General features: G+C 39.5%; 1 protein-coding gene across 1 annotated transcript in view; it reads left to right on the top strand.

Moving 5' to 3' along the window:
- chst8 (carbohydrate (N-acetylgalactosamine 4-0) sulfotransferase 8) overlaps positions 1-4,116 on the top strand; it is an 89,541-nt gene extending 85,425 nt beyond the window's left edge. Inside the window, exons 3-4 of the mRNA XM_046863858.1 lie at positions 1,042-1,079; positions 1,176-4,116. Of these exons, the coding sequence (XP_046719814.1) occupies positions 1,042-1,079; positions 1,176-2,294 (1,157 nt within the window). The 3' untranslated portion in view covers positions 2,295-4,116. The remainder of the gene's footprint in view (positions 1-1,041; positions 1,080-1,175) is intronic.
- Positions 4,117-19,066: the final 14,950 nt, after the last annotated feature.

Consider the following 19,066-nt stretch of genomic DNA (forward strand, 5'->3'; position numbering starts at 1 on the left):
ATAAATCATAGTTCTTCGGAAACTTAAGTACATTTGAAGGCACTTTTACTGGAGTAATATTTTACTGAGTGTATCTCGATTGTAACGCAAGTACATTGTTTGTGTATTTCATCCAACACTGTGCTTTGTGCATAATTGCTGTAGGCTAAACGAGGTGTGTGGAGTGTGCACAGAATCAGATCTACATAACGTAGCTTTAGTGACACAACTGCTTATCCATACATTAGAAGAAAAAAATGACAAAGACATGGTGAAACTCAGAAGATCAAAAGTCACAAACTGTAACAGAAGAAAAAACTAGAAAGAAAGAAAGGAAGAAAGAAAGTGGAACTTTTAAAGTTTAAACAGTTAAAAGGGTCCGAACTGGGATGGATGTAACAACATGACACACTTCCTGTGTATGTTTTGATGCCCTGATGCCTTCTGGGAAATGTCTACAGCAATACTTGGGCAAAAAATTGGCAAAAATGAATGTTTTTTTCTTTTTTTCAAGCCTAGCACTGGAACTCAAGTGTGTTCTGGCTGAATAACACTGGTGGTCCTCAAACTGAAAAAAAAAATCTTTTCAAGGAAAAATATCAGGAAGGCTTTATATGGGTAACAAGAGCAAGAGTCTGTGGGGAGGTGAGACAAAAAAGAGGGAGCAGCTGAATGGCAGGATATACTGTATGTGTGTGAGAGAGGACGAAGAGCGTTATAGTGGTACTAGAACTAACTGACCATTTATGGACCAACCTAATTGTTTGTCTTTGAAGCAAATGGATTCTTTCCACAAGCTCATTTTCATGTTGAGAACAAATTTGTGCTTCATTTGTGACAGAATGCACAAGCCTTAAACCATATTTGTTCTCTGGCCATCCCTACCAAGTCCAAGTGTCCCTGGTGTCCTGATGGTGACCAACAACATTTCAAAGCATGTCCTTTGCAATTGTTCTGCTAAATAAAGACTTCTTGGGCCTTGCGTCTTTCAGAGCCCCCACCTTCTTCAAAACACAAATTCATCCCCATTTTTGACTATCTTTCTCTTTTTCTTTCTCACAGGGGTGGAGTTTAGTGGCATGACACGGCAGACGAGAGAGGTATGTGTGTGTTTGTCTTCAAAAAAATGAAATCTGCTCTGTTACGCAGGTTCATACCTGCTCACCTTTATGAATGTTTTTGCCTCTGTGGTGCAGGAACTGTGTGCCCAGCAGGACAGTGACATGAAACGAGGTTCTACAGGAGTACGCTCAAATAGACAGCATGGACAAGACGCCTTGAGTGCCGATATCTCCATCTCCCCCATACAGTTTCCCGCTTTCGAGTGGAACAAACCAAATCAAGCTTCTCAGCAGATCACCAAACGCCACCGGAAACTCCTCAAGACCAGCACAGTGATTCGGCCTCTGTCTAATTCTTCCTCCTTCTTTTCATCGTCATCATCGTCATTGTCGTCATCACACTCTGTATCCAACAGCTGGAGGCATCTCTCACGTATCCAGGAGGCTCGTCGTCGCCTCATCAAGGAAGTGTGTGGGAAATACCGGAGCAACATCTCACGAACAATAACACCACACCATGTGTCTCGCATCTATGTAGAGGACAGGCACAAGCTGCTTTACTGTGAGGTCCCTAAAGCAGGCTGCTCAAACTGGAAGCGGGTGTTGATGGTGCTCGCTGGCGTTGCATCCTCTACGCGTGAAATTAATCATGATGCCGTCCACTACAGCAACCATTTAAAGCGTCTGGACAGCTTCGATCGGCGTGCCATCGCCGAGCGTCTCCGCTCCTACACCAAGGTTCTGTTTGTCCGTGAACCGATGGAACGTCTAGTCTCAGCCTTCAGGGACAAGTTTGAAAGCCCCAACTCATACTACCACCCCGTGTTCGGGAAGCCCATCATCTCCAAGTACAGGGTGAATGCATCAAAATCGGCACTCAGGACAGGGAGCGGTGTCACCTTCCAGGAGTTTATCCGCTACTTGCTGGATGTCCATCGTCCTGTCGGCATGGATATTCACTGGGAGCCGGTGAGCCAGCTCTGCAGCCCGTGCTTGCTGGACTATGATTTCATTGGCAAGTTTGAGACCTTGGAGGAGGAAGCCAACTTCCTGTTGCGCAGAACGGGAGCCCCAAAAAATCTGACCTTCCCCACATTTAAGGACAGGAACCCTGAAGCTGCCAGGACTTCCACACAAATCACACGGCACTACTTCACCCAGCTCACCGCCTTGGACAGGCAACGGGCCTACGACTTCTATTACATGGACTATCTCATGTTTAACTACTCCAAACCCTTTGAAGACTTGTATTGACACAACCGGTTGCTGGTTTTTTTGTCGTCTTGGCAGTATTTAAAACATCATTTAAACATTTAAAAAAGTCACAAACTGCAGGTGTATAAAAGCTACACATTTATATATTATTAACTCGTGCTAACTGCTAAAACTGCTGCTTCATCGCATTAACACGAACCATGATTGATGAGACTGAAAGTGATCTGTCAGATCATCTATATATCAGACAAACAGAACAATTCTCCCTTTATCTATCGGTTTTCTTTCCACCATTCCATTCAGTCTAAGTAACATCCCTCGCTCCGGAGTGCGCACTCACGATATTTTAAAGTACAGATGTAACTGTAATATTCTGTTTTGTAAAAAGGGCATTCAGAGGAATCTATTTTTCTATGTATTTGTATAAATACGGCTTTATGTTTAGCTCTGCGTGTGTGTGTGTGTGTGTGTGTGTGTGTGTGTGTGTGTGTGTGTGTGTGTGTGTGTGTGAGATAATTATCCACGCTGAATAATAGATGTATTCCCTTGTTAAGGGTCATGTCACACTCACGAACTGTTATTAAGCATTACCCCTCGGACCAAAAAACATCAATAACTCAATGTTTTCACCGCTCACTTTGATCCCATACATACAGTTCAGTGGTTTACATAAGTTTTGGCCCCCCTCTTTCCTTAATACTCCATATCACACTGCCCTCTACATCTGCTCAATTCAAACCAACCACCTGCATATCTTCCCCTTACCACATCCATAAACCTCTTTCTTGGCCTTCCTCTTTTTCTCCATCCATAGTGATCTTCTTCCAATATCCCCCATGCCCTTCCTCTGCACCATCCACATCACTCCTGATGATCTTTAACACCTCACCTCCAGCTCCATCTCCTGTCTTTATGTCAATGCCACTGTATCTAAATCATACACCATAGCAGGGTTAATGACCATCTCATACGCTTTTCTGTCCACTCTTGCAGATACCCTTCTATCACAAATCACCCACTCCACTCATTTTCTCACTTCTCTAGATCACTTCCATATCGAATTGTTCATATTACCTTCTTGAACTTTCTATTTAATTTCCATGGAACTGCTACAGCTTCTGTAGAACTTCTGAATTGGTACTCCAAAGACCAACCCCCCTCCCCCCCAAAAAACTAGTTTTAACTCCAATATTGTAATAACGATGTAATGCTAAATGTTGTTAACCTGTAATAACAATGTAATAACCATGTAATAACACTGTAATAACTTTGCAGGGTTTTTTTCCTCCTTTGTTTGTAGACCTGAGCAGTAATTGTTCTTGTTTTGTGGTTCCAGATGATGTAACTTCCAGCTCTCATAACAGCTGCGTATAGCGAGATTACACTATTTTCTTATTTGATGTTATTTTTGAAAAGTAGAGATAAAGGTAAAGAAAAACAGAGCTTTATGGAAAATGGAAGTATATTAACAGAGGTTCTATAGAATATAAAGAATATCGTTACAGATATTAAGTTGTGTACGGAGCACATGTTCGATGCACAGACGTGTTTTTGATGCAGCGTGTTCAATCCCTAATGTACTAATGAAGTGTATCGGATGCTGTGTAGGAACTCGGGCAGAAACGTTTCTTTCTCTTCTCCCTCGACCCGTTTCTCCACTGAAGATGGTCGTACAGTGAAAAATACGTGAATGTAAACGTGATTTCTAGTGCACACGTACAGATTTCTCATCTGATGCCCTTTGCCTTATATTTACACTGCCAATGAAGCGGCGTGAATCAGGTAGACATTCTTCAGGTGGTGAATCACTCTCTCTCTCTCTCTCTCTCTCTCTCTCTATCTATCTATCTATCTATCTATCTATCTATCTATCTATCTATCTGTCTGTTGAGTGTCTATAAATAAATATTTATGCATTTATCTTTTACATTTGTAGCCTGATTGTTTTTTTTATCCAAAACACTATAGAAATACACTGATATGGTACTAATACCTCCACAAATCTCCACAAAATCTAGTGAAACATCTTCCCAGAAGAGTGAAGCTTATTATAGCAGTCAGTGGAGACTAAATGTGGAATAGGATGTTCAAAAAGAAGCACATAACAATCTTATGGTCAAGTGTCCACAAACTTTTGTCAGTACATGAAAAACTTCAAAATGTAAAAAATTTATTTATTTATTTATTTTTTTATTTTTTATTTAGTATTTGCAATTACAGTTATTGACTGAGTTCCGGCATCACAATGAGAAAAAAGAAAAATAGATGAGAGAGAGAGTGAGAGAGAGAGAGAGAGGAGAGAGAGAGAGAGAGAGAGAGAGAGAGAGACAGTGAAAGAGAGAGAGAGAGAGTGAATGAGAGAGAGAGAGAGAGAGAGAGAGAGAGAGAGAGAGAGAGAGAGAGAGAGTGAAAGAGAGAGAGACAGAGAGAGAGAGAGAGAGAGAGAGAGAGAGAGACAGTGAAAGAGAGAGAGAGAGAGTGAAGAGAGAGAGAGAGAGAGAGAGAGAGAGAGAAAGAGAGAGAGAGAGAGAGAGAGAGAGAGAGAGAGAGAGAGAGAGAGAGAGAGAGAGAGTAAGAGAGAGTCTAGCTACCCTCTACTGCACTCAGCTACTGTAATATCAGGTTTTGATGAAAGAGTGTTAAAATGATTAAAGTGATATAAGTGACATCACAAATAACACTCATAATTCAATCCAGCTTCACAGGGGGAACAAGCAGGTCTCTGCACTGCCCCCTGCAGCTTTTATCATTAATACAGATAAATAATGTTTAATTTGTGAATAAATAATTTCTCTGTTTGAAGTTATATGAATTCAGAAAAACAAACAGCACTATGAACTGAAGAGCTTCTTGAATATAAACTTATAAAGTATGTGTGTCAGAAATCCATCCTTGCTTTGTTTGCCGCATGCATGCCTACAGATGGCTCTGGATCCCATGTTGCTATGTTTGTATCCAAGTGCCATGTTTGTTTGTTTTTCATTTTTCATGTCTCATCATTGGTTCATGTGTTCACGTGCCATTCGCATTTTCGGTGTCTGGCTCACTGGTCCTGTGTCATGTATCTGTTCATTCTCCAATTTCATGTTTAATATTTTCAGCATATGTTTGTGTGTCTTTTTTGAATGAACTATATTAATTTCTGTTGATTTCAAAGCCTCTGGTTTTATGTCCATCATGCTTCAATTTTTGATCATGTCCTCGTTCTTGCCTCATGTAGGTTATTGTCGATTTTCCGATTCTCCAGACCCACTGTCTGTGTTTACCTGCCGATGTCAGATTTGTCTGCCTGCATATTAAACAAAAGCGTTCTCATCCTGGGCTTGTATCCGCCTCCGCTATCGTGCACTCTGTGCAACACATGACAATGAAACAGAAGTGTGATATTAAGTGAGTTCAACTGTGCATACAGAGCAGAGGTTCAGATTAAAAAAAATACCACAAATAAGTATTTAAAAGACTGAATGCATTAAATCTGACAGACTTTATATAATTTGTGTGAGTTTTAACATCGATGTACACTGGAGCGTAATCCAAAAAAGCAGAATATTTTTTCCTAATTTGTCAGGTAGCAGAAACTGTGACAGTTGCAAGGAAAATTGTTTTATTTTTCCACAAGTGGAGTCAAGGTCACTTAAAATATTACATCTTTTACACCTGTTGTGTGTGTGTGTGTATGCAGTACACAAGTCCTGGCACATTACACATGTCATGTGCACATCTGTATAATGCAAAAATTTTGTGGGCACCTGGTCAAAAGTTTGGTGATTTTTCAGCATCAAATTCCCGATTTAGTCTCGATTTGCTCTTATAAATTCCTCCACTCTTCTGGGAAGATGTTCCACTAGGTTTTGGATGTAGCTGAGATGAGGAGGCCTGGGATGAAGCATATCTTAATAGAGCTGGCTTTGTGCAGTTTAAATTCTATTGTATTATAATATTTAAATTTTATTAAATTACATTTACTTAATTGTTATTATTTATTTTATTTTACCTACTTATATTATCATTTTTATTTTATTTATTTATTTTTTTTTTTTTTTAATAAACAAAAACACTGGTCAAATGGCATAAAATTTGTTTTATGCCAATCCAGTAGAAGAACAATTTTTATTCTTTGTTGCACAGATGGTTGCTTAAAAATGTTCCAACAACAATGGGGTCATCATGGGGTTAAAGTCAGAATATGGTTAAAAGGAGTTAATAGCACACGTTCGTATTCGGAGCACAGATGTTAGTGGAGATTTAGAGGTTGTCAGCACCGCTGAGTGTCTGAACACCGGGCCGTTTAGCATTCTGATATGTGAGGATGCTGCAGTTCCTCTGGGAGATCCTGCTGGAAGGTGGAGGAAGTGTAAATACCCACCAAACTCACTGCACTGCTGCACGTTGCTAAAGTTTCATCAAATCGAGAACGCTCGCAGAATCTTAAGCAGCTCATCAGTGTCCTGCTGTGAGGAGTAAACCAAAACGAAGACCTTTAACTTATAACACCGGTGCAAATGCTCACCAACACAGTTTCCTGAGGGTCATGACTTCAAACCAAATCAACCAAATCACTGAGAATTTTAGACTTTATTTCAAATCTAAGTGTGCAGATTACAGACTTGTGTTCTCCTGAAGAAAATGTTCTCCTGAGCTGAATAATAGTCTGAACACAACTTTTGTTTTTTTCCAGATCCAGTCTACACTTAAAGAGTGACCTTAGAAAACATTAGAACGAGTCTTTGTAAGAATGAATATCTTCCTGATGCATGATGGACCATACCAACGCATTCTTGATTTGTTCATTCGTTTATGCAGTAAAACATTCTTACTCTGCACCTGACACATCCTCGGTACTTGAGTATTAGGTGTGAACTTTTGTGATTTGAGCTGGACCCAAATCTGGCAAGTAGGGTGGGTGTGGAAGTGAGATCATGTGGATGCCTCTTCAACAGTCATCATGCACAAGTTGGAAGAGTTGAAGATGTGATTTGAAGATGGGATGAGGATGAACAGGATTAGAAGTGAGGTTATTAGAGGAATTTTAGGATGTTTTGGAGACAAGGTGAGAGATTGAGACGATTTGATCATGTGCAGAGGATGGACATGGGGTATATCAGAAGAAGAATGCTGTAAAGGGAGGCAGCAGGCAGAAGGAAAATTGAAAGGCTTAGGAGGAGGTTTATGAATGTGGTGAGCAAAGACATGCAGAAGTAGAGGACAGGGTGGTATGGAGATGAATGTTCCTCTGTGGAGCCCCCTAACGGGAGCAGCTGAAGGAAAAAGAAGAAAATGTGCTTTCTTTTTGAGAAGTAACTCCTTCAGTCCCTGTTGTTTCCCCCATGCCATTTTCTTCATCGTTCAGGATTCTTGATTTCTGATCTTGTTTCCAGTTTCTTGGATCTTTTTCACATTTTGTCCTCGAGTTGCTGTTCGACAATCTCTTGACCTTGACCTGTTTTATGGTTTGATTTTGTCTGCCAGTTTTAATAAAACATTCTTACTCTGCACTTGACACATCCTCAGTACTTGAGTATTAGATGTGATCTTTTGTGATGGATGATGATGAATAATGAGACTCCAAAAGAAAACATACAGTAAGAATCAATGATTTTGTCTCATTACTGTGTCCATGTGTATATTTATTCTCTCTCTAACTTTCATTCTTTAGTCATGAAGTCTGAGCCTTGTTCTTCTTTTATATGTGATACAGTTCCACTGGTTTTGGACTTCTGCTCATTCTTGTAACTTTAAGCTAATGAATTTGCCCCATTTAGCACTCTCCATCTGTTTTCACACCCCCGCTATGAGCTCACACTGGAACACGTGAGAAAGCGAGAACTCAACGTGAGTGTGTATTTCACAGCGTGGGAGGAGTTCTAGGAGTCCAAAGGCAGGATCAGGATGGGTTTGTGAGCAGTCTGGGGTCAGAGCACAGGCAGGTACAGTAATGCTAGAAAAAAGATGAACAAGCTGAAGAACAAATTCAAATCATTTTAACAGAAATGCAGCACACAGAAATGCTCAGACTTCAACACACAAATACACAATAAGGAGCAAATTTCATATATATAAGTATCTGACTACATCTATATTAATTTAAATACAGTTTAAAATATAATGATTTTTCCATTTGTCCAGATGTTGTTTCTGTGTGTAACCCATAGTTTGGTACAGCAATCATTCCATACAGGACTGTAAAGCACTTCAGATGGTAGTACACTTACCACTTACCACCTGCATGGAGAAGCTGGTGCTGGATCTGTGATGAGCTATTTTATGAGTTGCTCAGTAGCTCCTAGTTTTATAACCACAAATGATTGTAAAAGATTGTAGAAAGAACATCACTCATAATCACACATTCTAGTGCTCATGTTAGTTCTCACTCTCCAGTGTTCTGTAGTGTTTAAAGACTATAATCACACTCTTGATGTCACCCAAATGAGGATGGGTTTCCCTTTTGAGTCTGGTTCCTCTCAAGGTTTCTTCCTCATAACATCTAAGGGAGTTTTTCCTTGCCACAGTCGCCACGGCTGCTCATCAGGGATAAATACACACCATTCATCTTCACTGTTAAATTCTGTAAAGCTGCTTTGAGACAATGTCTGGTGTGAAAAGCACTATAGAAATAAACTTGACTTGACCACAACACCAGTAGCCTTATTTGCACAATGTTATTGTTATTTTAGTAGCTGAAATGGTTTTGTTTTCATGATGATTGTAATGGAAATCAATCAGTGTTTGAGTCATTAATATCATTCTATTAATAGATCAGTGTGTTGAGAGTCACATTCGAGTCTTTACACATAAACTGAGGTGATTAAGTGAAGAATCGTGTGGTAAAAATGACAATAGGAACATTATAGTTATAACAAATCAGAGTAGTTTGGATACTTAAGAACATTTAAAGGAAAAAACCTCTACATTTTTACTCAAGTGAAACTTTAAAGGGACACGTTTACTGGAGTCACATTTTACTGAGTGGATCCACTGTAACTCTACTGAACTACATGGTTTGATGTAATCAGTTCACAAAGGCATCATCACCTTAGAATCAGAAATCCCACTGAGAAATGAAAAGTGACAACTAGAAATAATGCGCAGGTTGTTGTCTTGTGTGATTTCGGCTGTATTTAACCTCGTCTCTACCTCCGAACCTCGCCGTCACGTTTTCGAGCGCTGCTGCTTTCGAAGGCAAACTTTTTCCTTTCTTTGTAAAGCTTTAGAACCAGGAAAGCTGAGGGGAAAACCAAAGCATGGACATGTTCCTCAGAGAGAACAAGCTGAGGTGAGACCTGAAGCCTTTGTTTAACTCGAATCCTCTGAAGAAATGAAAACAGGACTTAAACGCAAACGTGAGCTGGGTTTAGAATCATCGCTTCTTCTGCTGGAGAATTACACGAGGAATGTGTATGGCATTGGGAAAGATACAAATCAGCTTGGTTTTGTCTTACAGTGGCACAAAAACGCCCAATCAGTTCCCCAAACAGAAATAAAAATGAGTTTTGGCTGTCGGAGCTCTGCGAGCTGATGAAAAAGCATATTTATACCCATTAAAGCTAATGAAATGACACGGCAGAATCGGGAGATTGAGTGTTTCGCTGTTTACTTTCTGCATCGTCAGGAGTTCTGCTGCACGTACTGTAAAAACTTTATTTTCCTCATGGGAATGTGTGTGTGTGTGTGTGTGTGTGTGTGTGTGTGTGTGTGTGTGTGTGGTAACAGATGGCAATGTGCCTGGAAAACAAGGAGAAAGGGATCAGGGTTTACTCATTCCAATCTCACTATCAGCGATAAACTTATTCATTTTCACTAATTGCTTTATCCTGACGGACCTCATTGTTCTGCCTGAACTGATCTCTGGAGCTGAGGCAGGAACACAGCCTGAATGAAGCCTGGAGCAAGTAGGTGGCACTACACATCTGCTCAGGGTTTAATTATACACTGTAATATCTGAGGAATCAAAGTGTTTGTTTAATCCTGACAGCGACGATCTCTGGAAAACCATGTAAATGCCTTCTGAGTGGATTATTCATATTTATTAGAAATAACATTTCACACCCATTAACATACACACACTCAAATGCAGTACACACCCACAGATCTGTTAACTTCACGAAACTAACCATAACACACTGCCTTCTGCCCGGACATGTCTCCTCCAGTTTTCTCCTGAGCATGGCAGGCTAGACGTGTGTATCAGGACTTAAAAGTTGAGGGAGTTTTGTGGGATGATTTAAGGTTATGTTAATGAACAAGGACACACACTGCATGCAGAAGGATGCTCATGTGGTGCTGTGTGACTAATCCTGAATTTAGTCATTCCTGCCTACTGTCTCTGTGACTTTTATGACTAATTTGTTGGGAAATAAGAATAATAGGTTGCATCCTAATTATTATGTGTTGTGCAATAATGCTGTAATGATGAATGGTTTCTAGAGGCAAAGAGGAACCGTTATGGAACATAAGCAGTATTTTTTTACCATGACCTACTAATGAAACCGCAGAGCTTCTTAAGTAGAAGATTCGTTAAGCTCGACTGTAGAGAGCAATTGTTTGGTAGGTCATTTTGTCAGCGTCCGCATTCATCCTAAAGAGGTTCTGTAGGGTTGAGAACAGAGCTCTATAGCAGGCAACTCGAGATCTTCCTCTCAAAACCATGTGACATGAAACAGGTTTGGGTTTCCAAGTTATTATACCGCATCCAAAGACGTACAATTGTGTGCCTCCAGCTTTGTGGTAACAGTTTGGAGAAGAATCACACATGGCTGGAAATAAATTTTGTCAATACTTTTGTCTATATAGTGTATATAACCATACACACTGCCACTTCTCCATTGGAATTTTTCTGGTTATACACTATAACACTGGTTATAATGTCCAGATTGATCAAGTTTGCTCTGCACCACCACTTTAATTCACCTCAGGTTTGCTGTTGTATCTGCAATGCTTACACTTCTATCAGTTTACTATACACACATCCTTTTTACTCAAGTAGAAGTGCAGCTACTGATGTTTTGGTAAAAGTTAAAGTTCTGACCCACACATTTTTGAAGTAAAAAGGTTTGGACTCTGACATGTACTTAAGTAACAAGTCATCATTGCTTCTACCTGCACAATGACAGGAAACAGGTTGATGTGCTGAAAACGGTGCAATGAGAAGAAAAAACATCGATCATGTCACCAAATAGATTAAAACTGAAGTCTCTTTTGAAAATGTAAGAAGTATAAAGTACAGATATTTGTGTAAAAATTTTATGAGTAAAAGTTAAACATTGTCAAAAAAATTATTAATAATTAAAATACTGATACCGTCAGTTGGAGTTTAAATAAAATTCCAATTCCCCCCAAAAAATTGTCAAATGTAAATGAAAAAAAATGCAATGATTTGCAAATTGTATAAACCCATATTGTATTAACAATAGAACATAAAAAAATAAAAACATTTTGAATTAGAAGAGTCCGGATGCTGAACAGGCCTGCCTGCAGTTTAGACCTTTCACTATGTAATATGAATGAATGAATGAAAAATACAACAAAGAAAACCCAGAACTGTTGAGCAGCTTAAATCCATTCCTCTCTCTAAAATTCTGCACCTTCGGCAGCATGGCTCTGTCCAACAGGACCTTTTTTGAGACGTATTGCAGTCATCAAATGAAAATGACTTCATAGTTTTACTTAAAATGGTATGTTCTCAGTTCTATTGTCAATAAAATATGGGTTATTGAAATTTGTATTATTTACATTTTACACGGTGTCACAACTTTTTTTGGAATTGGGGTTGTTGCTTTTTATTTCTTTTTTTTGCCAGTTATAAATGTTTTTGGATGAACATACTGTTACTTTCTGTAATAAAAATATAAAGAATTCATTGTAAAAAGTGAAGAAAAGATATGAATTATCAACACAACTTTCATTTCCTTCACCAGCAAATATTACATGCACAGAGATCCGATTCTGATATCAGGCCTCTGCTGAACATATCAGAGCAGTGCAATTATCATTCCACCTCCACCGTGTCCAATGAGCTCTCGTCTGGAGGAAATGATGTCTCTGGTGCAAATATATCTGTACCTACTTACACTCCCAAAACTGATCTCTCTCTCTCTCTCTCTCTCTCTCTCTCTCTCTCTCTCTCTCTTACACTTCAGGTCATGTCTACTGTAGTCATCTTTTAAGCTCAATTTTCTATGACATTTATGACATTGCATTTCATCTTCGTTCAGAAACATCTTTGTTTGTAATCCTATTTTGTATCATATTATATTACACTGATCATCAGAACATTATGATCACCTGCCTGTCATGACCCGTCGATCATCAACAGCATGAACTTCTTCAGCAGATTGAGCTACAGGAGCTCGTCAGTTGGATCAGAAGAACGGTTCAAATTTGCTGAAATGATAAAGCAATGGTTGTATTTTTCAATGAATGTGGGCAGATTATACCGAAAGTATGAAACAGCCTCTTATTCATTTAGTGTGAGTGTGGATGGTTATATGAAAAGATTTGGAATTCATAAAAAAGAAAATTGATAGACGCTCCTCTTGAGGTGGCTAATCCTCAAAATACGAATCACGTCACGTCGCAGTGTTCGCAGTGCGAGCGAATGTGACTGTTATTAATCTACCTGTGATGTTCTGCCATGTTCTGCATCTCTCTGGATGTTAGGTGTTCTGTTTCAAAAGCCATTCACGGCTTCGTGGTGTAAAAATCCGAGGAGTTAACACTAATTCTGTCGATCATTCCTTTCCACCGAATTCAGATGACAGACCGTTTCAAAAAACGTTCGAACGCAAGTCTTGGATTGATGGATCAATGCTAATGATTGTCACAGTGAGCCATCCGTGTTTGTGTACACGGACGAAAGAGATACGCCGCTCATCTCTCGGCAGGAACAAAACGCCAGGTATCGATCGTTTTTATGAAGGAGACTTGATCGAGTTGCCTGCGGAATTGATTTTGAAACAAACCTACTGTCTATCATTTTTCATTTAGCTTCAGTAAGTGCTTTGTCCTCGTCAGGGTTTTGAGCTGGAACCCGAGCTTAGAGCAGGGATACTGGACATGACAGGAATACAAGCTGGACTGGATGGCAGTCCATTATAGCATTATAGAGCACCACACACACACACACACACACACATATTTACACATTCACACTTTTACACATGGAAGCGGGTGGGAATTCCCTTCCGGACATGTTTGTTACAGGTTCTCAAAGTGAAGCCACTCTAAGAAATAAATTTTTTGGGTATTGAAAATGAACATTGTATTTATGCATCTACATAAAATAAAAACATTCCATTAAAAGATGTTTTTGTGTCCATACCGCCAAAGGTATTCAGACACATCCCTTTACCAGCCAAGTGTGAGGTGGAGGCATCTGTATAGGATGTCTTTGAAAGTGTTAGCATGACATTTTCCCTTCATTTGGGCAAGTAGACCCAAACCTGTTCTTCACAAAATCTAATGGAACATCTTTTCAGAAGAGTGGAGCTTATTATTGGAGCAAATCGGAGCTAAATGTGGAATGGGACGTCCCGATCTTTTGCTCTTTTTGTCCGTAGTGTATCACAATCCTGGTGCACACCTTTAATCCAAACTGCTGTTTCCTGTAAACTGTGTATTTCTGATGATTCTTTCATGCAGAAAAAACATCTTGTGTGCAAAAACATCTGTTTAGTAAACCTTTCTTGCTAATTTAGATGCAAAAGTTGTAGCTTTTCTAAACATCTGCTGCGTTGGTGAAGAATGACAGCAACTGTAGCTCACAGTTTGGTTTGTGTTCTTCATGTTGATTACTGCAAGCAGCCAGCAAGATTCAGACAAAGTGAACACCAGTGACTGAAACGATCGACAGCGGCTCATATGTTTTTATATTAAATGTAACTTTAATGCCAATAAAAATAATAATTAAGAGGAAGTAGAAAATTAATTCAAATATTAGGAAGAAGAACAAGATGAAGAAGAGAACGTAGGAGAAGACGATAAAGAAGAAGAAAAGGGAATCAAAAAACGAAGAAAATCATCAAGTGAAATAAAGAAGAGGAAGAGGAAAAAGAACAAAAGCAAGAATAAGAAACAAATAAACGTATTATCACTTTTTGGTTTACAAAGACCAGGTGAATGTTGTTCCTCCTGTTCCGTATCTTCTCAATCAAAATAATGTTTCATATTCAGTTTCTTCCTTAACACACATTCTACCTGCTTTGTCTTTGCATAGGCTCCATATAATTTATGGTCTTTATGCTCCACGTGACCCCAAAGAGGTTTCCTGGTGGTCTAGTGGTTAGGATGCGGCGCTCTCACCGCTGTGGCCCAGGTTCGATCCCTGGTCAGGGAACCAACCCCAGCCATTAGGGTTGCACAAGCCTTAGTGCCGGTCCCAAGCCCAGATAAATGGGAGGGATTGCGTTAGGAAGGGCATCCAGCGTAAAAACATGTGTCAAATCAAACATGCAGATGGTCCGCTGTGGTGACCCCTAATGGGAGAAGCTGAAAGAAAGTTAATGCTCCACATGACCCACAAAGCATAAGCTGGAAATTATAAATCATACTATTAGTGACTAATTCTGTGAACTCAGTACACACGTGTGATTAGTACAATAGCAGTGTATAGAGACTGTCAGCTGCAGGGCTGAGGGCGTCTCAGGAGTCGTGCTGTTGTACTGAGTGTGTTAATGAGACTGTATATGAGCTGCAACGCATGTTAATGAAAGGTCCATGAATGACTTGCTACACTTCCATGCCTTTTCATTAACATGCAGTCCGATTACACACGGCGCTGAAGGAGAAGCTGCCTTCATATTAATTACATTTAAATTCAAATAATTACATTCTGGATTTTTTTCTAATTCTTCTAAATAATGTTATTTATCCATGCGTGGACTAAAAGGAGAAAAATATTGCTTTCCTGTGTGTCAGAACCTCTTCTGTCGGTATACATACTCTTACTGAGAACTCAGTGTGTAAGTGTGTGTGTGTGTGTGTGTGTGTGTGTGTGTGTGTGTGTGTGTGTGTGTGTGCTATCAGATTCCTGATGAAAGAATACTGCAGAACTGAAGATACTCTGCATTCATACAAAACCTGAGATTTTACACTATTAATGATAACCAAGACATGGAGCATCAGGCCATTATAAATACTGTGAATGGAACCAAAGACCTTCTGATGCAGTGCACCAAACACACAATCCACTCCAGTTCCAGCTGAATGAATGAGCTATGGAATGCTACTGTACCCTCACATATACTATATGGACAAAATTCTTGGAATATGTAACTTTCCCAACCATATGTGTTTCTTCACCAAACTGTTAGCACAAAGTTGGAAACATGAACTTTTTATTCGATTGAAAGTGGAAGCCCAAATCCTGTTCCAGCATATCAATGCCTCTGTTTGCAAAACCATTAAGATCTGCTTTACATGGAATGGAGTGGAAGATCTCCTGCTAAAGAGCTCCAACCCTATTGAACATCTTTGGGATGAATGTGAACACTGACCTCCTCACTTCACCTACATCATATCTTTTACAAAATCTTGTGGAAAATCTTCTCAGGAAAGTGGAGGTTTTTATAACAGGAAATAGAAACCAAATGTGGAATGTGACGTTCAAAAAGAGCAAATGGAAATCTTCAATTGGACCAAGAAACATGTAGAACATATTCTTAAATAGGTTGTTTTTAAATGTATCTAATAATCGATTAGATAAAAAGAATAACACTATATGGACTAAAGTTTGTGGAAACCTCACTAAAAGATTTGCATTTACTTTTGGAACATCTCGTTCCACATTTAGTTTGCTGTTATAATAATCTTCTGGGAAGATGTTCCACTGGATTTTGTGGAGATTTTTGGTAATTCCTCCACAAGGGTGTTAGTAAAGTCAGGTAGTGATGTAGGTGAGAAGGTGAGGAGGTCTGGGGTGCAGTCAGCATTCACATTCATCCCCAAGATGTTCAATAGTGTTGGAGCTCTATATTTATAGCAGGAGATCTTCCTCTTCAAACAATGTAAAGAAGATCTTCATGGAGCTGGATTTATACACAGGGACATTTTTATGTTGGTTTGGGTTTCCTAGTTCAAGTAAATGTGAATTTTCTTGCTACCACATCCCCCAATGGAGGGTAAAAAAAAGCACGTGGATGAAAAAGTCTGACAATGTTTTTGTTCATATATTATATTTGCCTGCTATTGTTTTCTTCTGACATCTTATTTCCATTATAAAAGCACAAATTCATAAATAACATTTAAATGTATCATCAGCATGATTAGAATTTTGATCCTTAGCCTTTCAATCTGCACCAACTTCTAACTGATATCAGTTTAGCCACCAGCCTAAAATAACGATAATTGAATCTGAGCTGTTTTTGATTAATCAACCATTTGTACATCATCCTCCCTGCAGGCCATTATCAGACTGACTGGCCACTTCATAATGCGTTCCTATTTTGTCAATATTCATTCAGCTCTAGAAGGAGGCAAATTATGAAAATAAATATGCAGCAGGAGGCAATGATCTGACATGATTTTTACATGACAGGACACACAGGATCTCATACAGTGAGAACGAACATCATCACTAAAGCAAGAAACCTATTGAGCACAATTCAACACGTTTCTTTTCACTGTAGCCACAACTGCACCTCCACATACATCATCTCCAGCAGAAGCGTCGATATTCACCTCATCACACACACACACACACACACACACACACACCTCCACATACATCATCTCCAGTTGAAGCGTCGATATTCACCTCATTTAGTTTAACCTGCATTTTTCTGTGCATTGCAGTTTTCATGTAGATTGAAAATAAAGGCAAATTGTGTGTTTAAATTGTACAGAAAAAAATACAAGGAAGCGGGTTTGAACTGTTTGGCCACTTTTCCTCCTGATGTCCACCTTTTCTTGAAAACTCTGTCTTGTATATTTACTACAAAATGTATCTGTGTCCAAATCGATTTCTTCTCCTCTCTCAGTCATCTGTGGAATAAAATAATACAGTTATTAAATTCACACGAATACGTGAGCTTGCGCAGTTTGCTACAGATGTGAGTTGTAAGCTCTGACTACCACGTACTGTGATCATCCAATCGAAGGATGTGAAAATGGCGACATTATTGTAAGCCTGCTAGATGGCCCTGGGTTTGCCAAGTTGAAATCTGATTGGTTGAGGAACAGATTAAAGCAACATAGATTTTATGCTTAAAAAACCGACAGTGCTCTCAGTGCTGGTCTCAGGGCAACACGTGATGAACATGACCAGTGAAATTTGATTGGATAAAAGGGACTATTGGGAACAATTAATACACATATATGGACAGAAATAGATTAAAATGTAAGTCAGTTCTGATTGAGTCTAGGCGAGCAGAGAAGGCTTTGCTGACCCTATTGGCTTGCCACTTTCAGAACCCATTGCTGCTAACATTTTTTTTTGAAACACTGTCTATAAATAGATGCTTGGTGGAATCTTCCAGCTATAGATATTCATTCAGAAACGAATCAGTATGTACGTACCTCAAAGTTTAGAAAGAGGTCGCACGTCACATTTAGGATTATAAATCAACAACAAACTGGAATGAATATCAGTTCAATCTAATTAATCCAAGCCTCTAATCTCAGAGTTAATCACTGCAAAGAAGACTTAATGATTTCAGTGAGAGTACACCCCACTGCATGCTGGGAAACATATGTATATATCTATATGCTATCTTACCTGAGCTCAATGGAAACCTAGTACGTCTCTCAGCTCCTTCTCTCTTATCGAGTAAATCGAACCCATCCTCTTATCCTGTTCTTATTCCTTCCTCTCTTTTGTTCCTGTCTTCCACTCTGTCACTTTCTCTCTACCTCAGTCACTGCTATCGCTCTTCCTCTCCCTGGTACGAGTCTGTAATCCACAAAACGCGTCTCGGTTTATTCCTGATCTCAGTGCAAAGTGCTGGAAATAGGACAAGAAACAGCATGTCCCACAGAAAATGAGCTTTGTAATTACAGAGCAGGAGAAAATGGGAAAGACCGGCTCGACTCTCCTCACTAAATCACATTGAGTTTCGCATCAATCTCACTACAGAAAGACATTTTCCCAGGGTTGATACTAAAGGCCTCTGTTTTCACGCAATGTAATTTTCTGGTTAATGTGGACAAGGCGACGTTTAGAATTTTCAAAATTCACTTCAGTAATGAGTGCACAAAGACAAAAGACTGAAATGCTGCGTATATTGTGCAGGGACACTGACAGTAAGAGAGAGAGAGAGAGAGAGAGAGAGAGAGAGAGGGAAGAGGCAACACAATCCCATTGAAAAATAAATTAAGGAGCCACTCAAGTTTGACTGGAAGCTTCGGGTCGTGTTTCATCCGCGATGACGAGGAAGAGAATGAAGGAGGCCTTTGAGATGCCTGGGGTGTGTGACATTTCAGAAGATCAGACTCAGATGATTGAAGTCTCCCTTTGAAGGCTCTGATGAAGGTTCCTCTGTGATTCGGTGCATTCAATCAACCCCCTCACTGATACCCCCCCATCCTCCCATCCAGACCTCCACCCTTTTTCCTACCCCTCCAACACTGCTATTGCACAATATCTAAAATTGCTAGGAACAGGGGAGGGGTTTAATAACACAGACACATATCACAAATCCATGTGTATGTCATCACACCTTCACACACACGTTTTTGTTCTCAAAGACGTTTTATGGATGCCATTTTTAATTCATTAAGTCAAAATGCTTTTAGTCGTATGTTCAAAAAGAAGCAAGAAGGAATTTCAAAAAGAACAAGAACCTGGTTTCCACAAGCTGTTGTCCATGAAGCATTCCAGA

Source organism: Silurus meridionalis, chromosome 13 (assembly GCF_014805685.1).
Source record: "Silurus meridionalis isolate SWU-2019-XX chromosome 13, ASM1480568v1, whole genome shotgun sequence".
Classification (NCBI taxonomy): Eukaryota; Metazoa; Chordata; class Actinopteri; order Siluriformes; family Siluridae; genus Silurus; species Silurus meridionalis.